The following is a 22,948-nucleotide window of genomic DNA, read 5'->3' on the forward strand; positions in this document are numbered from 1 at the left end:
AAATTAACTATCAAATTTCAATAGACAAATACAATCCCATATAGCTGGATTGCATTAAAATTCCATGATGCTCTTACTACGTGCTAGACAGGCTCCAACAATATGAGACTGTGCACCCCTAGTTTTTAAATATAAATGGAAACTAATGAAATTAGTTTTATATGTCATTTTATTTATAATTTATATACATATATAATTTATTTATAATTTATAATTCAATTTATAATGTCATTTTCAAAAGTTATATTTTAAGTCATCTCTAGATTGCTTCACTTTTTTAGGAAAATATTTCATGATGAGAAATTAGGGAAAGTATCTTAGAAGAAATGGAGGACTTTAAACTGCATTTTTAAAGAGATTTCTACTTTTCACTAACAGAATACAACCAGGAGTTGGGAGAATGTGATTCTGAAATAAGGTGTCACAAAGTCTTATCAAATGCTTGTGATAAGGTTGGAAAGAAATGGCAAAATCTTTCAAAAATCTAAGGATTTCCTTAAACTTATACAAGCTTCTCTTGTGAACATTAGAATAATGCAAGTACAAAGAAAAGAATCTTTCATTTTAAAGACACTTTTATTATAGCTCAGTGATCAGTATAAATAACTAAAAGCCAATATCTAAGTGACAATTCTTTAGTTCTTCTTAAGAAGTTTTCCAAAGCAATCTGCAATATTTTTAATACAACTAACAGAATTTCAAAGCACTTTGCTCTGCAAATCAGAATTTTGGTGACCAATTTTAAAGTGTTAACTTGAGTATTTTTCTCATACTAGCTGTCAAACAAAAGAAATACCTCTAAGAAGGCAGAAATGAGTAACTACTTGATGGTATTCTTTAAGAAATATTAATTTGGTTGAAAAGTTTATCCTTAATAACCTGAGACATCAATCCATGGATAGCTTCTATGGTGGTCTTACAGCTGAGGAAAAAATACAAACAAATATGCACAAATGAAAGCTATGTAAGAGTACAATGTTTTTATTTTTTAATTGACTTTTAGTATCTTCAATTAATTTATCTAAATATGTTTGGAAAACAACACTTTTACTCAAAATCTGGTTCACTAATGGTTAGAGGATAATGATTTTGCTAGGTAATAAAAGGAAAACTACACATATATATAAGCAGTCTTCACAAAGGCATCCCTTAATATCAATAATAAAAATAGATATTCTTAAAAATTTTTCCATAAAACAATATTCTACACATTATCTCCCATGTTTTCCATTACTTGATAAAACAGTTTCTCCTAAAAGATCACTACTGAATTGGTTAAAATGATATCATATCAGTTTAATTATCCCTCTGTGCCTTCAAGTATGCTTTAGAAAGCGAGTTTCTACGTAATAGGTTACAAATTAGTTCCCAAATTAATGTGTGTTTGTTCTTTGTTGCTGAAGAAGACCGTGCCATCAGAGAAATGACATGACTTGCACTTAACTTTGTTTTGAGTGAGGGAGGGCTGTAAAGGTCACCAGCCTCACTTCTCCTCCAGAGCCATCTGAATCCAGTGACCAGATGTTCATCAGGATGACTGGAGATGACCCAGGATGAGGCAATTGGCTTTAAGTGACTCGCCCAAGGTCACACAGCTAGTGAGTGTCAAGTGTTTGAGGTGAGATTTGAACTCAGGTCCTCCTGACTCTTGCACTGGTGCTCTATCCACTGCACCACCTAACTGCTCCTCCCAAATTAATATGATCAATTCTGTAGCAGCAAAATTTGCTACATTGAGTTGCCATATAAAGAAATTCTTATAATTTAAGGCAGATTCAAATGAATGAACATTTAAAAACTATGAGTACAGTATTGCACATTCAAAGAATTTAGTGTTATCATTAATGCTAATTTCATCCCACATACCTAATGAAGAGGCTAATTCTTTTTATTTCTACCTTTACAACATCTGACTCCTTCTCTCTATCCATACAACTACCAACTTTGCCCAGTCAAAAAAGACTTTCCTTAAACAAAGCTCTGACCATGTCATTCCCCTACTTAATTCCAGTGGCTTCTTGTAGCCTCTAGAATAAGATATGCCTTCTGTTAAGCTTTTAAAGCCTTTCACAAATTTGCCTCTATCTACCTTCCCAGGACCCTGGTACGTAAATCACGTCCCATCCTTCACTGTGCCCTTTTCTTTGTTCTGCACATGATTGTAGATCTCCTGTTCTTCATGCCTCCAGTGCACTCTCTCTTCTAACCTTCACCCCAAAAACTCCTTGGTCTTTCTTTCCTGATACCTTCAAGTACTAGTGTCCTTCCTTCTCAAACTACTTTGTATTTAACTTTTTACAAACACTGACACATGTGCCACATGTGTGCATGTATATATGTGCACATGCATATGTCTAGATGCATGGATGGCATGCATGTCTATATAATAGAAAGACAAAACAGCCAGATTTAAAAACAGAAAGATTTGGAAGGGATCACAGAACAAACATTCCTTTTTTTTTTTTTGCTTGCTGTTTATTAATTCATTGTTGTATCCTTTGTTAAACGCTAAGGGACTGATGTAAGATTTCACCCCTTATTTTGTTTATTTGATTCTTTTTTTATGGATGGCTATGAAGTTTACAATAAGGATATCTGTAAAACAATCTGGAATGCAGCTACTTTATACCTACAGCTCAGCTTGGTCAGAAGTTTTTGGACCAAGATGCCCCAGTGACAGGTAACCATTACCTAGAGCCTCTTCCTACCCTCCCCCCCACTTTCCAGCTTCTTTTGGTGTGCTGTCTTTCCCCACAGATTGTAACCTCAAGGAGGGTACAAGCAGTCTTTCTTTTTCTTATTTGTAATCCTAGTACTTAGCATAGTTCCTGGCACTTAATAAGTGTTTACTGAATTAAATGAAGAGGGAAGTTTTACTTTGTGGGAAAATAAAAAGGAACTAAGGGCAAGAATTCATATGTCCTTACCTGTCTCTTGTTGCTTTAGCAAGTTTGTCTTCTGACTTTCGGTCATGTGTTTCTAAACCCAACATGAAGCTCCCTCGTCCAAGTTGGGCTTCTGACTGTTCTAGTTTTTCAGATAAATCAAAGACTTGTCCAGTGGTATAGTCTGCATTCTGTGGGGGGAAGGAGGTGAGAAAATGACATTTAACATCTTACTCATCCAGAGGACACATTTCTCTATCACCGAGACAATTTACATTTTCCCTTCAATTATATTTGGTAGAAAATTTATTAAACAATGTGCTATTTCCTAAAATTTTGGCATATAATCTAAATGGCTAGCTGAGGCAGAACTTCAAACTTTTAAAAACTGTTCAAAAGAAAGTCAACTACATAAAATCTGATTTACATCATGAATTCCATTTTTGTCTTATTTTCTTTCTTCAAACTAGTCTTAATAAAATAAGATCACATTTTACTAATAAAACTCAACTTCAGATTTCCCTCATTTAATCTAAATATCATCAGGAATTAGAACAAACTGAAGAGAGAAAACGATAAAATATTCAAGAAATCATAAAACTAATCCAATCATGGCTTGAAGCTTCTGGATTAAATTCTATGACCCTGCTTGGGTAGATCTGTTTGTGTAAACTTATCACTTGTTTTGAAAGACTGCTGAGTTGCTAGTATTGGTACTCACTGCAATATAATTTTTTTAAACTGTCATTTGCATTTTTTGGGCACTAGTTTAATAAAGTTTCCTAGTTTAAGACATGTCAACTTTATTAAATTTTAAAAAGACAATATTAAAGGGACATTGCATTTCCTGACTAAATCTTCATGATTATTTTGTAACAAGTCCTTTTATGGGGATTTGTTCTGTGAAATTTGGATTCAATCAAAGGGCTGCACTTGAGGACTTAGAGGGCCACATGTGGCCTCAAGGCTGCAGGTTCCCTATCCCTGTACTCTAAACCAATAAACACCAGAGGTTAAAAAAGGATGGGGAAAATAAAATTCAACTATTTTACTGTTTCACAGCTAGCACACATACTAGAGTCACCTTTCTTTTTCTACTGACCTTCCTTGTGCATTCAAATCAGTGCTCTCTAGAGTAAGTCTATTTGACTTTTCTAGATTTATTCAGATCAGATGCTTTAGAATAAATTTTTTTCAGAAGTTTGATAGAATAGTTCAGGTTTAGTGAGCCTTTCACAAAAGAAACACAAAACTACTGAACCATAACCTTCTTAGATAAGACCAGAATGCTTTATTTCTGCAACAGACTACACCAATTACATTTCACATACATCATTAAGAATGAACATAGAATGGAAATAGTAGGTGATCATCAACGAGAGTATGGCTAACCAAATGATCACTGTGTATTAATTTAATCGAGTATTACTGCCATGTAAGAAATATTAATATAAATAATCTAGAGGACTGGGAAGAAGAACTGACACAAAGTGAAGTAAGCAGAAAATCAGGAATCAGGAAAACAACAGCTACAACTACAACACCATATGTCCAAAGAACAGTAACAAAACAAGGTCAGATTTTATTGAATTAAAATGATGAAGCTTGACCCCAAAGAACAGAGGAAATGCACCTCCTTTTCTTCTCTGCAGGGATGGGAACCTACGGATAAAAAACCCTGCATATCTGGTCAGATTCAGGTGACCCTGAGCTAGTTAGTTTTGCAGAATATTTTTTCTCCTCTTTCATCTCTTGGGAGGAGGGGAAGAGAGATGTTTGGAAATGAAAGTGATGTAAAAACAAAAGATGTTAATGTTTTGGAAAAAAGCAATGAATGTAGGAGATAATGAATTTCAATGAAAAAAGTCACTTTCTGACAGGCTTTCAAGTACATGTCAGGGACTTCCTTGCCAGGCAGCAGATGTCCCCTTGTGCTTTATAGCAGTGCTCAGTGTGGAGAAGTTCCTTAATATCTGACTGACTGATAACATATACTTACATTATTTTTCCTTGAAAAACAATGCAATGCATTGATAGACAAAAAAGGAAAAACTAGCATTTTTAAAAAGGGATAGAAGGAATACTAATGCAGTTATTTGTCCAAGAGCCTGAACAGGCAGCATGACACAGTCCTCGGGATCATTGTATACTATTTTTTTCTGTTAATAATTTAATGTTAGTACCAATAAAAACAGGCAGCCTATTTGAACAAAATGCAGGTCATTGTGTGGGTAGTATTAATAATTTTATTTCACTTGAAATGGCATATCTCAACAAATATTTATTAGGAGCCCACTGTGTGCAAACAGGGAAGTTCCTACGCAACTAACAGGAAACATAAAATCTCAGATCTGGTAGGCGCTCCAGAGGTCATCTAGTTTAACCCATAACCGCAAGCAGAAATTCCTTCTACATTTTATGAGTGTTCCTTTAGCTTCTGCTTGATGATTCCAGTGATGGGAAACTCACTACCTCATTCCACTTTTAGAAAGCTTTAGTTTCTTGCATCAAGAAGAAACTAGTTTCCCTGCAAATTCTTTTCACTTTCCCTTCCAGGGTCGAGCACGACAAGTTTAATCCTCATAATCTATGATTTTAAAATATCTGGAGGAACAGATTATGTCCCCCCAGAAATGGCCACCAAGTCAGGAAGATGCGGGTTCAAGTTCTGTTTCTGACATACTTGCTGTGTGACTCTATGCGGGTCACTTTCCCTCTCAGTGCTCTAGGCAGCTCCTGGGGGAAAAGCTGCGGATCTGTATCAGTGGAGAGTTTGCTTCAGAAATGGCATTGCAGATCCAGGCCAAAACTAAGGGCCCTCACCACAGTCCAGTACTTCAAACACCTGTGAGAAAGATGGGATAACGAATAGCATCCTCAGGTGCAGGTGAGGTAGCTGACGCTCTGAGAAGTTAAGTGACTTACCCAAAGTCACACAGATTCCAAGGATTAAAGTATGGATGGAGATCTAGGTATCTGACTCTAAGATCACTACCTTTTCCACTATTCTTTGTCCCAAGGGTTGAAGAGCTTATTTTTTTCAATCTTCATGTAGTTGTATAGCTCTTAATCAAGTGATGTAATCATGATGAAAATGTTAGATTCAAACCCAGGTCCCCTGAGTTCCAAATTCAGTACTGTAGTCATTACACCACACTATGGAAAGTTTTTTTGCTTGATTCCCACCCTTTGTACCTCCAAACTGGGGGAGCCATTGTTATCTCCTCTATTTCAAGATGTATTTCCAGAGTTTGACTAACAAACTCTGCCTTCACTTTTCTAACTTACCTACTGTCATGCTGATTCTGGGGTGAAACAATTGTTAAAAACTAAGAAAGGTTCATAGGGATGGGCCTCAAAGAATTAGTTGATGTATATCAAACAGAAGGTGGCGGCAAGGGTGTTTCACATTTTGTGGACTGTACCTTAGGAGGATTTGTATTTACCTATGTATTTATTTCATTTCTACATTACTCAGTGTTAACTAAAATTAATAATGTAAACACAAAAATTTTAGATTTTTAATAAATATAGCACCCCTCCCCCCCAAAAAACCCCTACAACAACCTTAAAAAAAAAAGGCTTGGAATTTAAGAGCCAGTATTTCCAAAATCATATTGTGTGCTTCCCCCACCCCCCTGGCTCCCAAGTGGCACAGTGGATAAAGTGGCTGGCCTGGAGTCAGGAAGACTCATCTTCCTGAGTTCAAATCTGCCCCCAGTCACTTACAAGCTGTAGGACCCTGGACAAATTACTTAATCCTGTCTGCCTCAGTTTCCTCATCTGGAAAGTGAACTGGACAAGGAAATGGTAAACTACCGCAGTAGCTTTACCAAGAAAACCCCATATGGGGTCACAAAGAGTAGGATGAGACTGAAGATGACTAAAAACTTCCCACAGGAACTTGTGTAAATCTATTGCCACCTGATGGAAACTAGTGTGTATTGCAAGCAAGAGGGGAAAAACTCCCTCTTTTCTTGAAAATTCGCAAATGACACAATGAAACCATTAACTAACTTAGGTACACTGACAAGTGTGATTACAGCATTTCTTACATTTCCAGAATTACTTTATAATGTCAAATCTCTGAAGTCTAGTACTACATTTGAAAATCTTTCCATATTAATTTTCTTTATAAGATTTCTCTTCAGCATGAACTATGGTGAAGAATAAGGATGATGCTTCATGGAGCTCATAAAGCTGTATTTAATGAACTTTAGTATACATGTTGAGAAGTCTATGTTACTCGAAGGACTTATTTTTAATTTTTCATACTGTTAGTAGAAGTTATGGATATGTAGGATATGGAAAATGTTACTGTACACTTACAAAATAAAAATAAAACTTACTTGGCAATATAAATATTTCTCATAGACCCTTATATTCTCACAAGAAAAGTGATTGGATGTAAGTTAGATAAAATTCAAAATGTATCCTTTAAAATTTTGATACTCACCGTAAGTAAGCTAGAAGAACTCAGAGTATTTACCCAATATTTGTTCCACAGAAGTTCAAGCAATTTGCGATCCAAAGATGATTTAAAGTAAGAGACTTCTAAAGCATAGTACCTATTACATGAAAATTAAGTTAATTTAAATGACAAATAAAAGAACTACATTTTAAAGAAGTTACTTTTAAATATGTGAACTGCATCTACCATTTGTGGTTTCATATTTTTATTTCACTTTCCAAACAAAACAAGCTCACAAATATGATTTATCCTTTTTGGAAAACAGATTTCAAATGGGCTATCTTTTTCAGCTTTAGTTAAAAATTATAATCAATTCTAAATTATAATCTGGAAGTGGTATCTAGCTCAATGAACCTAAAAAATAACCATTCTGAAAATAATATTCTAGCTGTATCATGTGTAACAGGCAGTGATGACTTAGGCTGGTTCCCTATCAGTGTTATGTTTGGTATTGGAACAAAATGAGATACTCACTAATCATTTAATAGTTAACATAGCTATAACACAAAAAGGATATTCATTTAGGACACTGCAACACTTAGTTTAGGTAGAGGCTGCCAGTCTAGTTTCCATACAGAAACCATGCTGGTAAGCAGGGCAGGATATAATGATTTACATGACCTTGGGACAGTTATCTGGTCTGAGGGTCCCCAATTCCATGTACATGAGCTTATTTTTATGCCCTAAAGTGAACATCAATATGGCCAGAGGCCACCAAAAAGATGCACAGCTTGGCCTTAGTTCTCTGGGCAAACCAGGACCTGGGGACAGCTCTGCTGCCTATCTTACCCGCTTGGTGGAGTGGAGGGATGGAAGGGGAAACCTGGGTAGACAGTGATTCTATCACATCCCATGCTTTGGTGGCAAGGTCCTAAAGATCTAGAGCAGTGTCAAACTCAAATAGAAAGGATCCCTGTGGGCTGCATATTAGAAAACCACAAATTAACATTATCTATGTTGTGTTCTATTAAAAAAAATTTTTTGTTAAACATTTTTTAGCATAGATTCAGCTACACTTGGGAATTTTCAATCTTCACACCTTTCTTCTAGAAGACCTTCTAGCTTTAAGGCTTTCACTGGACAATCCTAAGCTCCAATCTAAGGAGCCTGGCATAGATAGTACAAGGAAGAAAAAAAGGAAAAAACTAAACTAAAAAGATGGCAAAAGCAAAAGATAAAAAAAAATCTTAATGGTTTTCTGAAGGAGACCACAAAAATTGAAAGATAACAAAGACAAGAAATTCTAGGTTTTTCTTTAACTCTTCTAGAAGGACCAAGTCCCAGGTCTTAAGATGCCATGGCACTTGGCATGTTCACAGTGGGTCTTCTGATGACAGCTAGTGACAATGCAGAGAAACAGCATCAGGAACATGAGGGCCATCACAGAAGGTCACACCTCTAAGTAAGGCAGAAGAGCTAGAGCAGCACCAGAAGCACCAGGGTGATAGCATATGTTATGGGATTTCTGGCACAGTCACCAATTCTTCTTTACACACCATGGTCATCTGCAGTAAAGGGACTTAGTAGTCATAAGCCTTTTGCACGTAGTCTGTCCTGAGATCTACTGTGGCTTTCCCCATATTGTTACTCCCTCAAACATTCTTTGGTCACATACCAAAATTTCCCCTTCCATGGCAGTCTTATCAGGGGAATGATCCTAAATCTTTGCCTCTTTAGAGACTTCTGTGGAGGGGCTAACCCCTTCTTCCATAGGGGCTAGATAAGGACTCTCCCTGAATATTATTCAAGGATTTAGGATTATCACCAAGTCAGCCTCCATTTCCTATCTCTTCAACCCCTTGTAAGTGGGTTTCTGCCCCTATCATTCTACTGAAACTATTAGTAAAACCCTGCTAATTACCAATTTTAATTTAAAAAAAGGTCTTTCTTTTCCTTAACCTCTCAGCAACTTTGGCTATTACTTAACTGCCAGGATCCTTCTGGATTCTCTCTTTCTTTAGCTTCACTGAGATACTCTCCAGTCTTCCACACAATCCTCAGGCTCCAAACAATTAACGGAGGTATTCCTCACCGAGTAATTAAAGACAATTTTTGTTCTCCTTGACTCTTCTATCTCTACATTCTCTTGGCAATCTCATTCATTCACACAGTTTCACCTATCAATTCTATGCAAATAACTCCCCAATCTCTTATTTTCTTTTTTCTGAATTACAGACCCACATGTTTTATAGCTTACAGGATGTCTCTAGATGTCACATCTCCATATCTTTCTCCCCAACAGAATGTAAACTCTTCCATGGGGAGTGATTTCTGTCTCTCTGTATCTCTTTGTTCATAATAAGTGCTTAATAAGTTTCTGTCCCCACCCTGACCCAGCCTAGATTACTTCTTTTGATTTCACTACTTTTATATGTGGTGGTACCATTCATCAGATATTCTATGTTGGGGGTTATTTTTTAATGTAAGGGGAAAGAGGCAGGAGTCAATCAGCAATAAATTTCTATCAACTAAATCTCTTTAACATTTCTTCAATTTGTTCCCTCTTCCGCCATTCCTATTGCCAATTTCCTAATGCAAATCCTTATCATGAGTTGTCTACCTTATTACAGCCTTTCTAAAAGTCTTCCAGCCTCGATTTTCTTTTCCCTCAGATCCATCCTTCATATTGCCAGGTCTTTCTTATGCATAGATCTTATGTCAGTACTGGGCAGAAAAGTGTCAATAATTTCAAACATCTTTGCCTGGAATTCAAGGGACTCCATAATCTGATGCTTTACTCCATCTTCCCTTCTGTTTCTTCTTTTCATGTATTATATCCTAGAGCCAAGTTAAAAGGCTCTCATAGTTCTCTGATTTTCTTCAGGCTGTTTCCTATGCTTGGAATACCCTTCTTTCTTTTACCCTGCTAGTTCTTACCCATCCTTTAAAGCCCAATTTAATCCTCTAGAATATCTCTCTGATTCCCTACTATCCCTTTCCCTGGCTTCTGCCAAACTGGTAATGAACTTCTATCTTCAAATTTCATATGGCATTTAAGTTTTCAACTCTCTAATGTGTTACTGTTCAGTACGCTATAAACTCCTTGCAGGCAACAACTGTATTTATTTTAGCTTTTTGTTGTCTCCAGGGACTAGTGGCAGCAAAGTGGCACAGCATACATATTGCTAAACTTGGAGTCAGGAAGATCAGAGTTCAAATCCTGCCATAAACACTTATTAGCTGTGTGACCCTGGGTAACCACTCTAAGACTCAGTTTCCTTATCTATAAAAAATGGGGATAATAAGCCCCTACCTCCCAGAGTTGTGGTAAGGATCAAAGAAGATATTATATGTAAAAGCACTTTGCAAATTTTTAAAGTGCTATATAAATGCCAGCTACTATTATTTTTAGCATCATATTCTACAAAAAAATAGATTTGTTGCATTGTATATTATATTTTAGTAATTCAAGGGAAACCAACAGGCTAAAAAGGTGTCAGGAAAAAAATCAAAGACAATTTTTCTAAAATGAAAGATAGTACATCGCTCTGCTCTCATTTCATGCGGCACTTTGTTTATACCTATCTTGTGGCACTAACTGAATTCTGCATGTGTTTGTTTCATTTCCATACTAAAATGTAAGCTCCTTCAGGTCAGAGTCCAGCACAATGCCTCACATGCAGTAGGCACTTAATAAATGTTAGCAAATGAAACTTAATAGTAACACTGTAACAGGTTAAAAAAAAAAAAGTAAAGTACTCACACACCCAACAAGAGAAAAATGGCCCCCCAAACCTCCAACTATGATTTGTTAACATAAGAGCTACTATATAGTCCTCATTTTCTTCATTTTTGACAGCTATGTTGCTACATGCATAGTACAAAAGAAAATGTAACAAATAAGGTTAAATGGAAAAAGGAACAAAATAGCAAGTATTTACTGAAATATAGATATGTAAGTTCATTAAAAAACTGGAAGAGAATGTGGAAGGATGAAAACAAAACTCAAAGTTTACGGGGTTATTCTCTTTTCATAAAGTTGCTTAAGGCAACCATTTTAAAAAAGGTTTACTTTTCCTATTCTTTTCTGAATTACTTACTGTTTGCAATGTACTCCAAAGTCTTCTATTTTATTAAGTGGAATAGTCTGATACTCAGAAGGACCTTCATCTGGTGGTTTATAGCCCTGTACAAAGAATGTACAATAAGTCAGTAGTTTGTGAAAATACTTCCAAGGTAACATAGATTTCAGGTTTATAAGAACATTTTTGGTAGCCTAATCCTGCATGAAAACATTCTTATAACCTAAAGAAAAAATGCACAGCTATTCTGTTTTTGAGGTTCCATAGCTGCGTCTGGCTTATAAGCTTATTCACCAGTATCTCAGATTGGTATAAATTTAGTTTACTTTCTTTTTTTGGGGTGGGGTAGGAAATATAACAACTGCCCATCTTTTTTGTACTTTCAGCAGAAATAAGGAACAGATAAATTCATATCTCAACCTCATCTTTTGAATCTAAAGACAGTGGACCATGGATTGAATTGAATGTTAAGAAACTGTGACCAAAATGCAGTTTAGTTTATTTTGTGGATTAAGGCATTAATTTCCAAGATATTTAACTTTAATCACTCTCTTAATAGCTTACCAGTGTTAGTAGCTGTTCTACATACATTTTTAAAGAATTCCTAAAAGTTACTGATCAATAGAAGTTTGTGGAATATTGGCATATTGATAAATATACACACATACATATACACATGCATATGTTTAAGTGGTCACAGGTAGAATGTAAGCTTCTTGAGTAATTATGGTTGAATGCTTTTCCACAATTAGAACATGGTCGATTCTACTTTGATAACAGATTCCCTGTGAAAGGACAAATACTGGGGGAAAGAAAAGGTTGGGGCAAAATGAATTTTAATTTTTCTCAATTATAGTCAGGGAAAGCTTCTTCAAGGAAATGGAATCAGAGGAAATTTGAAAAAGTCAAAGGAGTGCAGCTGGTAAATGAAAGGTGAGAGAATATTCTAGAAACAAAGTATATTTCAGAAAGTATGAAATCTGGAATATGTAGGGGACTTTACTATTGATATATGGAACTATTCCAAGTTTTTTCTCTCTCTTTAAAATTTTTTTGCAGTTCTGGGAATAAGATTTACATTCTGCATTGGTACAGCATAAATAAAAGTAAAGTAAATAATCTTGCAAACAATACCATCGCCTCTCATAATGCAAGAGTAAAGACTTCTTAAAGAAGGCATGTTATAACAGACAACAACAGACTCAGAGTAAAGTGGCCTGGGGTGGAGTTTTCCCTCAGACTCTTTATACCAGTACCATTATGGGCAAGTTACTTCAACTTTTCTCCTGGCATCATGGTAAAAGGTAAACGGGGAAACAGGAGGATGGTTCCAGACCTGATGGAGGATGACTTAATTTACTCACAAAGATGGCAGTTCACCATGGCTGGTACCAAAAAGCTGATTAGAGCCCTGTAGTGTTTTTGATTTGTCCTTAGTAATCTCACCTATTGTGTGGTAATGACTAAACCACAGAGAAAATGATTAGGGAAATTAATTGATGTGACTATAACCTATAAGAAAGTTTTAAAAATTCTTAATTATAGCTTTAAGAAAGGGTGTGTTTCCTCAACTCAGATTTTAAAATATGAAAGCCTACTCCAATCAATCATATGAACATTTCTTTCCTCTGCAGGATTTATTTTATTGTATGTTACAAATTTGTTCAGTAACACTGCTCTGCCAAGAATCCCTGTGTTACACTGTCTACGTGCTTCTGCAAGCAAGGAATACCAATTTAAACAGTTTCAGGGTGCTTAATAAATTAAGTGATCTTTTCCTAAAACTGTATTGTAAAAAAACTCAGAAGAATTTTTGTTTTACTAGGTACAAATTTTGTAGAGATTTGATTGACATTATGCTAATATTGTTACATCTATGGTTTGAAGGTTGAAGAATGGGGAAAAATGCATTTTTCATGTGAAGTTCTTTTTCAAAATGAAAGAGAAATGAATACAATTTCAAGAAAATAGCCTTAAATTCAACACAAATTTATTTTAAATAATCTAAACGTTCAACTTATTACCTTTGGGTACGTCCTAAAGGCACCAAGATTCACCTTTCCTGCAGATATTGTTCTTGTTGGATCAATCTATAATGATGAAAAAGTATTTATTAAAATGCAACTGTTACAGGATAGAAAAGATACAGTTTAATTAATACCAGGAGTAAGAGATATTTTGTGAGAGTTCAAAAATAAAAGCTCTAGAAAACACTGAACTCACTGCAATAAACAGAAATTTCCTCTATAAACGATTAGCTTATAGATATGTAGGATTATAGAAAGCTTCAATTTCTTTAGGAAACTGAAGGAAAATCATGCTATATTTTTATTCAAAAATTCTGCAAAACCTTTTCCTGGTATTTTATTTTATATAACCTTCATTTTTTTTTAAATTTAAAAAAATTAATTTGTTTTCAGTTTTCTACAGTCATTTCCATATATCTTAGATTTTTCCCCCCTCCCTCCCCCACCTTCTCCCCTCTCTCTGCCCGACAGCGTGCAGTCTTATACAGGTTCTACACATACATTTTTAAATACATTTTCATCTTAGTCATGCTGCATAAAAGAATTAAAATGGGAGAAACCATGAAAACAAAACAAAACATAACACAAGAGAAAATGGTCTGCTTCATTCTGTGATCCAATTCCAAAGTTCTTTCTCTGGATGTGGAAGGCATTTTGCCTCAAGAATCTATTGGGAAATTTTTAGGACCTTGCATTGCCATGATGGGCTAAGTCTACCAGAAAAATTCCTCGCACACTGTGGTTGTTGCTGGGTACAAAGTTCTCCTGGTTCTGCTCCTTTCACTCAGCATCAGTTCATATAAGTCTTTCCAGGCCTCTCTGAGGTCTTCCTGTTCATCATTTCTTATAGTACAATAATATTCCATTACATTCATATACCACAACTTGTTCAGCCATTCCCTCATGGGCATTCCCTTGATTTCCAGTTTTTGGCCACCACAAAGAGAGCTGCTATAAATATTTTTGTACACGTGGGACCCTTTCCCATCTTTATGATTTCTTTGAGATACAGTCCTAGAAGCAATATTGCTGGGTCAAAGGGTATGCACATTTTTGTAGCCCTTTGGGCATAGTTCCAAATTGCTATACAGAATGGTTGGATCAACTCATAGCTCCACCAACAATGAATTAGTGTTCCAACTCTCCCATATATTCTCCAATATTTATCATCTTCCTGTTTTGTCATGTTAGCCAATCTGATAGGTGTGATGTGGTACCTCAGAGTTCTTTTGATCTGCATCTCTCTAATCAATAGTGATTTAGAGCATTTTTTCATAACTATAGATAGGTTTAATTTCTTCCTCTGAAAACTCACTGTTCATATCCTTTGATCATTTATCAATTGGGGAATGACTTGTATTCTTGTACATTTGACTCAGTTCTCTATATTTTTTAGAAATGAGGCCTTTATCACAGACACTAGTTGCAAAAATTCTTTCCCAGTTTTCTACTTCCTTCCTAATCTTGGTTGCATTGAGTTCGTTTGTGCAAAATCTTTGTAATTTAATGCAATCAAAATGATTCATTTTGCACTTCATAATGTTCCTTATCTCTTGTTTAGTCAAAAATTTCCCCATTCTCCATAAATCTGACAAATACACTATTTCTTGTTCCCCTAATTTGTTTACAGTATCAGTCTTTATACCTAGATCACGTATCCATTTGGACTTTATTCTCGTGTATGGTGTCAGGCATTTAACCTTCATGTTTTAATTGATCCCTCCCTCTTCTAACCATGGAGCCATCCCTTTTAATAAAGAATAAAAAGAAGAAAGGAAAAAAGCAGCTTAGCAAAACTAACCAACTAATCAAGTCTCACAGGGTATAAAATGTTCCAAACCCATAGTCCCCTATCTCTGAAAAGAAAAGTGATAGGTGTACTTTCTCATTTCTTTCTAGACAAACACGGTCATTATAATTACACAGCATTCAGAATTTTTTTTTGGGTTCTTTCCATTCAAATTAATGTAATCACTGTGTATTTTGTTTTCTTGGTTCCATTTCCTTCACCCTGCATCTGTTTCTATAAGTCATTTCAAACTTCTCTGAATTTGTTTGTATTTGTTATTACTTACAGATCAGTAATGTTCCAACTGTGTACATGTACCACAATTTTTAAAAGGTATTTCCCAATCATCAGGCACCTAATACTTGGTTTCTAGACTTTTGCTTCCACAAAACATTCAAATTGTTTTTTTTTTTTTTGCCATATTTACCTATTTACAAGATTATTTTCTACCTGCTTCGTAGAAAAATGATTGAATAGTATCTCAAACACTTTGAACATATCAGAAATGCTATCAAGTGGTCCTCAGTGAAGCCTTTAAGTGATGTCTGAGATCTACTCCCACACTTTTCCACCAAAAGACCTGACAGTTTAGTCTACAGAACAGAAGAGGCAATGGCTTGGAAAAAGGATAAGGAAAAAGAGAGAAAAGTTTACTATGGCCTAGCTTAATGTCCCTACCTACCTTCCCAGCTCAAATCTTATGACACGCCAATACCAGGAGAACTCACTGAAAGAAAAGGAGAGAAAACCTCATCTTGCCATAGCTGTGGGATCTCTACCTCTTTAATACCATGGCTTCTCTTGCCTTAGCGTTGCTATTAAGGGAAAACAAGAAACTGTGTTGGAGTTACTTGACAAAGGATGTGCTTCTTCCTCCCTCTATTCTGTTCTTCTCCTTTGGGAGTTGATGGGAAAAGAGTGAGTGAATGGAAGGGACAGCATCTATTTCCTATTCACTTTTTCCCTTTGTCCCTTCTCTTCCCCACAATCCTCCTAAATAGCTTCTAGAAACTTTTCCTGTGTGCTCTTTACTCTACTCCAACACCATTTCTTTAAACCAACTTCAGTCTCTCTTCCCTCAACTGCAAGCTCCCACCATAGTTCCTTACCACCTGGCACCTTAAAGCCTTCCTCTATCCATCTATCCATCCATCCATCCATCCATCCATCCATCCATCCTTCCATCTACCCACCATTTCTAAGTGCCTCTAATATGTCAGGCACAATGGTGGGTAGTGGAGATATAAAGACAACAATAAAATAGCTCCTTCCCTCAAGAAGCTTAAATTGTACCACAAATGGTAATTTGTAAATAAATATAAAAAATGAATACACAGTAATTTTTTGGGGGGGTGGGGGTGGATTGGGAACTAGCAGCTGGGAATAAGGAAAGGGTACAGGTTAAAGGTGTTGCTTGAGCAGAACTTTGAAATAAAGGATTTTAAGAGGTAGAAGTGAAGTTGCTATCACCCTTTTAGCCACCTTGTTAAATGGAGTCTCTACCCTATGTTAATAAAGTCTGCCATTAGTGCCCTGGATCTTAGGGAGTCCCTATATCTACTGGAAGTATCAGAGCCAAGGAAAATGTATTCAAGACATTTCTAAGTAGAAATCTCATAGAAACAGTTATATGTGATATTCAAGTTCTATAGTACTAACTCAGGGGTTGTTATTTCAGCAGTTTAAAGCTCTGTGATTTATCGGTATGCCCAGCTCTGTACTAATTCAAATCACAATAGCTGCTGTGGCCAGTGAATCTTTCCAAGTTTAACTTGGCTGATCTCCAAATGAGAGATTATAGTCTAGATACCTGGGTCAAACTCAAAGTCTTGTGTTCTGTTGCCTTGGAAAACTCAGGGTCACAACCATGCAATAAGGAGTGTTGTGACACAACCATTATGTGTCAAAGGCAGAATTTTCTGGCTCCATGGCTAATTCTCCTTCTACTACACCAGGTTTCCTCTCTTTTGGAGTATGACTCACTTAAAAACTAGATACTCTCAGCATGAGCAAAAAGTGCTAAATTATGTATTTCCCTATTCCATGAGAAGTGATCCCAAAGTGAAGCTAGGGCTTCAGTTTAGATGTTCACATCACAGATGAATACCTGCTTCTACTCTGAATCAGGAAGTGCTAAAAGAAGTCCAGGTTGGTCTGTGTCATATCAAGTTTTCTAGTCACCCTAGATGTCACCAGCGTGAAGATGATTTATAGTTTAGTACATGGGAATCGGACAATTTTTTGGTATATTTCATATCAAATTAGACCCTAGGCTTTTCTCCTGTTAATTTTATGGGTGGTTATAGAGGTTTCTGTTTGTTGGGATAGTAATAAGTTTACCCTTAGGTTAGGTTCGACCTTTACTTCAACGTAAAGATCACAGCACTAAAACATTACATTAGTATAAGAATGTTATGAAATATTACTGTGCTACAAAAAAATGGCTGAAGAATTCTGAAAAATGTGAGATGACTCATAGAGAATAAAGTAGTGTTGAGGTAAAAGTAGGAAAACAACATTGCTGATAACCATAATGTAAACTCAAAACAACCTAAAAAGGCAACTGAAATCATATTTGTTGCAATGACTAATTTTGGTCCCAAAAAACAAATGATACACATAACGGACTCCTTTCCTTGCTGCCAGATGAATCAGAACATCACCTAACTGTTGGACTCACTCAGCTCTGCTCAACTGTTTTTCCTCGTTACAAAGGAAAGTTCAAGGTACAGTCATTAGCATATGTGGATATGAAATGTATGAAAATGAATGTGGTATGAGAAATAAAAGGTATTGATAAGAAAAAGAGAAAGTATTGCATTTAAAAATGCTTTTTGGGGCAACTGTTAATGATCTATCATCTATTTTTTTTAAAATATTACCTTTAAACTTGACATGAATCTAATTTTAGCTTGTTACAACACAGGTTTGCATAAAGCCAAAGAAGCAGGTAAGTCCTCTTCAAGCTTATGTATCGAGAGACAATCATCTCCATCATACTTATACTGTTCTGTTCCTGTGAGACTCTAGTTATATAGAAGCTACATGTTTCCCACATGAATGCTCTTGAAGCTCTAGTGCATGGCAGTCACACATGGGCTGCCAGATACTCCAACACTGATTCTTTGCTAGAATCTGAGAAGGACAGGGAGAAAACTTTTTCTCTCATTTTCAACAGAGGCAAAAATGTATTTCCAGGTATAGGAAAGAATTTGATACATTTCACTATCTCTTCTCACATAGTGACCAACAATGTAAAAGACACTACCATTTTTATAGATGAAGAGACTGAGGTGCAAAGAGGTTGCCAGACATGTGTTGTGCATGGTCATGCAATGAGTTAGCAGAATTTAAGAATTAGAAGGTACCTTTGAGAAGATCTAGTCCCTCCTATTTTAGAATTGAAATTGAGTCCCAGAGAAAGGCAGGATTTGCACTCCCCCCACCCCAACTACTGCTTCCAGTGCTTTCTCTGATGGCAGAGCCCTTCTTGACAGGTATTAATCACTGATTACATGGCAAACCAAATGAAACTGTGGATAGATATTCTCATTTACTAACATACAAACTTAAGTGAATCTCAAATTCTATTTGTGAACTTAGTAATTAGAATACTTACAACTACTGCTACAAATGGTTCTTGAAACTGCTGATTGAGCATCTGGGTGCTAACATCAATCCCAGAGAGCCAACAACCATAGCCAGGGTGACTGTGATACCAGCCAATTGCATTTTCAAGTCGACCCACCTAACCAAGAAGTAAGAAAATATCAGATTAAATGCTGAGACTTTTATCCCACTTTAGAATCAGCTATCTTTTGGTTACTTGCCAATAATTATGCAAAAACAGAATACATGATAACATTTCACAACAAATATTAAAATATATAAGCACAATGACTTGTGAGATTGAAAAGTCCCACTGTAAAGCATTATGTTTAATCTTACTTGATATATACATTACATGCAAAGTCATTGATGAAAATAAATCTGAAACTTAAGTTTTACTATAAAGTTCACTGCTAGATTTTTTTCTATAACATCTCAAGTATATCACTTATAGTGGCTGTGAAATCTTTTCACATGAAACCATTTTTTACCTGTTTTGCGTTTTCTATATATGCTGCCATATATTCATATGCAGCAGCTTGGGCATTAACTCGAGTTTCAGTGCCCTCTACTGGTAAAGCAAAACTGTCCATAATGATCATAGTTTCACCATCCACTTTCCCAAGCATCAAACCCATCACTTCCAAGTTGCCTCCCGATCGAGCATGCATCACCATTTTCAGTAGGGCTAAGGCTGAGATCTTGCAGTACTTAAAGTAATGGTGGCTACAAAACAAAAACAAAGCATATTGTAAAATTAGCTTCACTATGCAAAGCACAATTTCCTAGAATGCTTTTGCTATGAGTTAAAACAGGACAGAAATTGGAAAGGAGAAGGGAAATAGAAGAAGGGATGGCTGGGAAGAGGAAACATTAAACATTACTCCTAGGAGGATGTAGGGAATAAAAGAGGTTGTTGTTCTGAAAAATAAACACAGAAAACGCCATAACTCAAATTAAAAACCAGTGTTCTTGTAAAAGTGTCATGTGAGCACTTGACAGTAATTTTTTTCCTCAAGAAAGTTTAGCATGGCTGCATCTAACCTCATCAGATTATGTATTTTTCATTTTCAGTACACAGAATAAAGCACAATGTATGCAGTACACAGATTGAATAAATACATGTTCTGTTGGCACTGGATCTGTGTAACCTCTCTTCAGGTACAGCATATTTCATCAAATTCTGCTTCTCCTATATACTATGTGTCTTATGGACAAGTCACTTTACTTCCCTGGCTTTCCATTTCCTCATTTGTAAAAAGAGGGGGTTGGATCTCTAATGTCCCAGTCAATTCTAAATAACATGATCTGCTGTCACCTTCACACACTAAAGCATAAATGACTGAAAGAGACTTATTGTTCCCCAAAGTATTTGTATTTTAATTGGAGATAAGAATACTCATGCTAAGAAATGAATCTGTAATTGTGGACCTATTGGCTGTGTGGGTAAGTCCCTTAATGTGTTCACCTCAGTTTCCTCTATTGACAATGACAGCACATACTTCATTGGTATAAAAAGTTATTAATAGGTGCCATTTTCCTCTTTTTTCACGTGTAAAATGATAGCAAAAGGTAATGAGTGTAAAGATGTAAACCTAGGCTTAATGTAAACTTCTGAAGAAAAACTTCCTAAAAAGTTATGCTGATTCAACCATTCTGTAGAGCAATTTGGAACTATTCCCAAAGGGAATATAAAACCTGCGTACTCTCTAACCTAGCAATATCACTATTAGGTCTGTATTCAAAAGAAGATAAAAAGCACAAAGGAAAAGGACCTATAATGTAAAAAAATATTTATAGCAGCTCTTTTCTGGTGGCAAAGAATTGGAAATTGAAGGGATACTAATAAATTGGGGAATAGCTGAACAAAGTGTAGTATGTGACTGTGATGGAACACTATTGTACTATAAGAATTGATGAACAAGATGCTCTCAGAAAAACCTGGAAAGACTTACATGAGCTGATGGAAAGTGCAATGTGTACAAAGAAATAGCAACACTGTAAGATGATCAGCTGTGAATGACTTAGCTATTCTCAGGAATACGATGATCCAAGACAACTCTGAAGGATTTAGGATGAAAAATGCTCTCTATCCCCAGGGAAGGAACTAATGATCTCTGAACATAAACTGAAGCATATTTTTTTCCTTTTTTTTTGAGGTTTTTTTTTTTTTTTTTGCTTTACGTTTTCTTTCATACCATGACTAATAAGGAAATGCTTTGTATGACTATGCAAGTATAACCTGTATCGAAATGCTTGCCTTCTCAATGGGGGCGAGCAGAGAGGGAGGAAGGGAGAGAATTTGGAACTCAAAGCTTTAAAAACCTATGTTAAAAATTATTTTTACATGTCACTGAAGAAAAATAAAATACTAAATACATTAAAAAAAGAATAGAGTTATGAAGAAGTGTCATGAGCTTCCTGGGAAGTAGTAGGTCTCCCATCATTTGAGGTCTTCAAGTTTAGACTGGATGACCTCTTGTTGGGTTTGTTGTTCCTTTGGGGTATGGGTTAGAAATGCAATTCTGTGATTCTCTGCCTAAACAATCTATCTTTAATGGTTCTACATATTTTTAGAAAGAGGAATTATACTCTTCAGGCAGCTCCCAGTCATTCATTACAGATAGTGCTCTAAACATAGTAGGAACTTCTAAGAGCAGACACTTAAACCCTGAGGCTTTAGAGTTAGGGGACCTAGGTTTGAAACCCAAGCTCTACTACTCACTTGATCAGGAGTTCTTAACTGGGGGTCCATGATCTTTTTTCCCCAAAATATTCTGGTGACTAAATTTCAAGAGAACTTACAATGTATTTTATCCATTTAAATACCCTGTTCTGAGAAGGGTGGCATAGGCTTCATCTAGTTTACATAATTTATATCAAATATAAGTTCCTGTATTTGGAGTTCAGAGCTCTTGATAACCTGACTCCTTCCTATCTTTCCTGTCCCCTTATAGCTTAGTGTGATCCACCTATTCTACACAAAGGGCACACACAAGACACCCCATCTCCAGGCTCTCTCCGGTTGTTTTGGCACGTTGTCTCCCCATTAGACTGTGAGCTCCTTGGGGGCTGGGGTTGCCTTTTCTGCCTTTTTTTGCATTTGCAAAGGCTAAATAACTTGGCACACAGTAGGTGTTTAATGTCTGCAGGATGACCTGACAAAAGGTTAAGAACCCCTACACTTGGCCCCAATTTGTGGAGAGATGGCCAGCCTCCCAGGTGAGATCCTGGGCAAGTCATGGAGCCCCCGACGGGCCGAGGCCCCCTTGGACAAGGGTCACTTTGTCTGAGCCTCAGTTTCCCACTCTGTGAAACAGAAGGGATTGGAAGAGATGACCCCAGGCTCCCCGCCGGCTCTCAAGGTCGCTGCCAGGGCAGCTCCCGACCAATCAGTGACTGCCCGGGGGTGGGGGTGGGGGTGGGGCGGCCTGGCTCGGAGAGGAGATGGGGGGAGGGGCTGGGCCCTGGAGGCCGCGGCCTTTTCCCTTCCCTTTGCCCTCCCTTCAGTTTTGCCCCCCCCACCCCCCCGGCCCCCGGGGCCTCCTCACTCCTTAGTCCAGGGCTTGGCCGCCAGGATTTCCTGCTGCTGCTTCTTGTCGTACTTGTAGATCTCGTCGATGCTCTGGGCCTCCTGCATGTTGTTGGCCAGTTCCCAGCTCTTCTGGGCCATGCCGCTCCCCGAAGCCGCCATCGCCGCGGAGACGCCGCCGGCCCTGCCCGCGCCCCCGCCCCCTCAGCCCCGCTCCCTCAGCCTCGCTCCGGCTCCCCCGCCTCCCCGGCCGCGGGGCGGGAACTTGCGACCCTCGCCCCCTGCCGTAACGCAAGCCTCGGTTACAGGTTCTTGGAGCTGCCCTGACAGCGGGCACCTGGGATCGGAGCGGCGCCGACTATTCGGAAAGAGTAGGGAGGGGGGGTCCGTCTTCGGGTGCAAGAGATGATGTGAGCAGCCGTTGTGAGGCTACAAAGCCACAAGAATAAAAAAAGGGGATACGGCTGGAAGAAAATAAGAGACGTTACATTTTGAGGTACGTAGGTGGATTCTATCACAACTTATTTAGCAGGTGGAGGAATGGTACAATCCCTCCCGACGCCCGGAGGGGGCGGGACCCTTGCGTCCCGCTACGCGGCCTGCGTACTTTCCG

General features: G+C 37.2%; 2 protein-coding genes across 4 annotated transcripts in view; one reads left to right on the plus strand and one right to left on the minus strand.

The window, feature by feature from the left end:
• Positions 1-557: 557 nt before the first annotated feature.
• Positions 558-22,882, minus strand: COPS5 (COP9 signalosome subunit 5). Of its 2 annotated transcripts, none has more exons than XM_072604780.1 (8): positions 22,355-22,882; positions 19,295-19,529; positions 18,814-18,942; positions 13,403-13,468; positions 11,397-11,482; positions 7,342-7,453; positions 2,928-3,076; positions 558-922 (listed from the first exon to the last, which is right to left on the minus strand). In XM_072604780.1, the coding sequence occupies exons 1-8, from the start codon at positions 22,495-22,497 to the stop codon at positions 838-840; spliced, it is 1,005 nt and encodes a 334-aa protein (XP_072460881.1). In that variant the 5' UTR covers positions 22,498-22,882; the 3' UTR covers positions 558-837. The 2 variants fall into 2 exon arrangements, with proteins under 2 accessions (XP_072460881.1, XP_072460882.1); XM_072604781.1 differs by having other exon boundaries at positions 22,409-22,639.
• CSPP1 (centrosome and spindle pole associated protein 1) overlaps positions 17,897-22,948 on the plus strand; it is a 143,011-nt gene continuing 137,959 nt past the window's right edge. The window contains exon 1 of one of the 2 annotated variants that reach the window (XM_072604746.1): positions 17,897-17,920. The gene's annotated coding sequence lies outside the window, so the exon portion shown is untranslated. Of the gene's footprint in view, positions 17,921-22,742; positions 22,832-22,948 lie in introns of those variants that run through there. The other variant, XM_072604747.1, reaches the window with a different exon arrangement.

This window comes from Notamacropus eugenii, chromosome 4, assembly GCF_028372415.1.
Source record: "Notamacropus eugenii isolate mMacEug1 chromosome 4, mMacEug1.pri_v2, whole genome shotgun sequence".
NCBI lineage: Eukaryota > Metazoa > Chordata > Mammalia > Diprotodontia > Macropodidae > Notamacropus > Notamacropus eugenii.

Excerpts from the sequence above, each read along its gene's own strand:
- COPS5 (XM_072604780.1), bottom strand. The coding sequence starts at position 22,497 with ATGGCGGCTTCGGGGAGCGGCATGGCCCAGAAGAGCTGGGAACTGGCC. Across the intron at positions 18,943-19,294 it reads ATATAGAAAACGCAAAACAG|GTGGGTCGACTTGAAAATGC; the intron begins GTAAAAAATGGT and ends CTTCTTGGTTAG. Across the intron at positions 13,469-18,813 it reads AACCATTTGTAGCAGTAGTT|ATTGATCCAACAAGAACAAT; the intron begins GTAAGTATTCTA and ends TCATCATTATAG.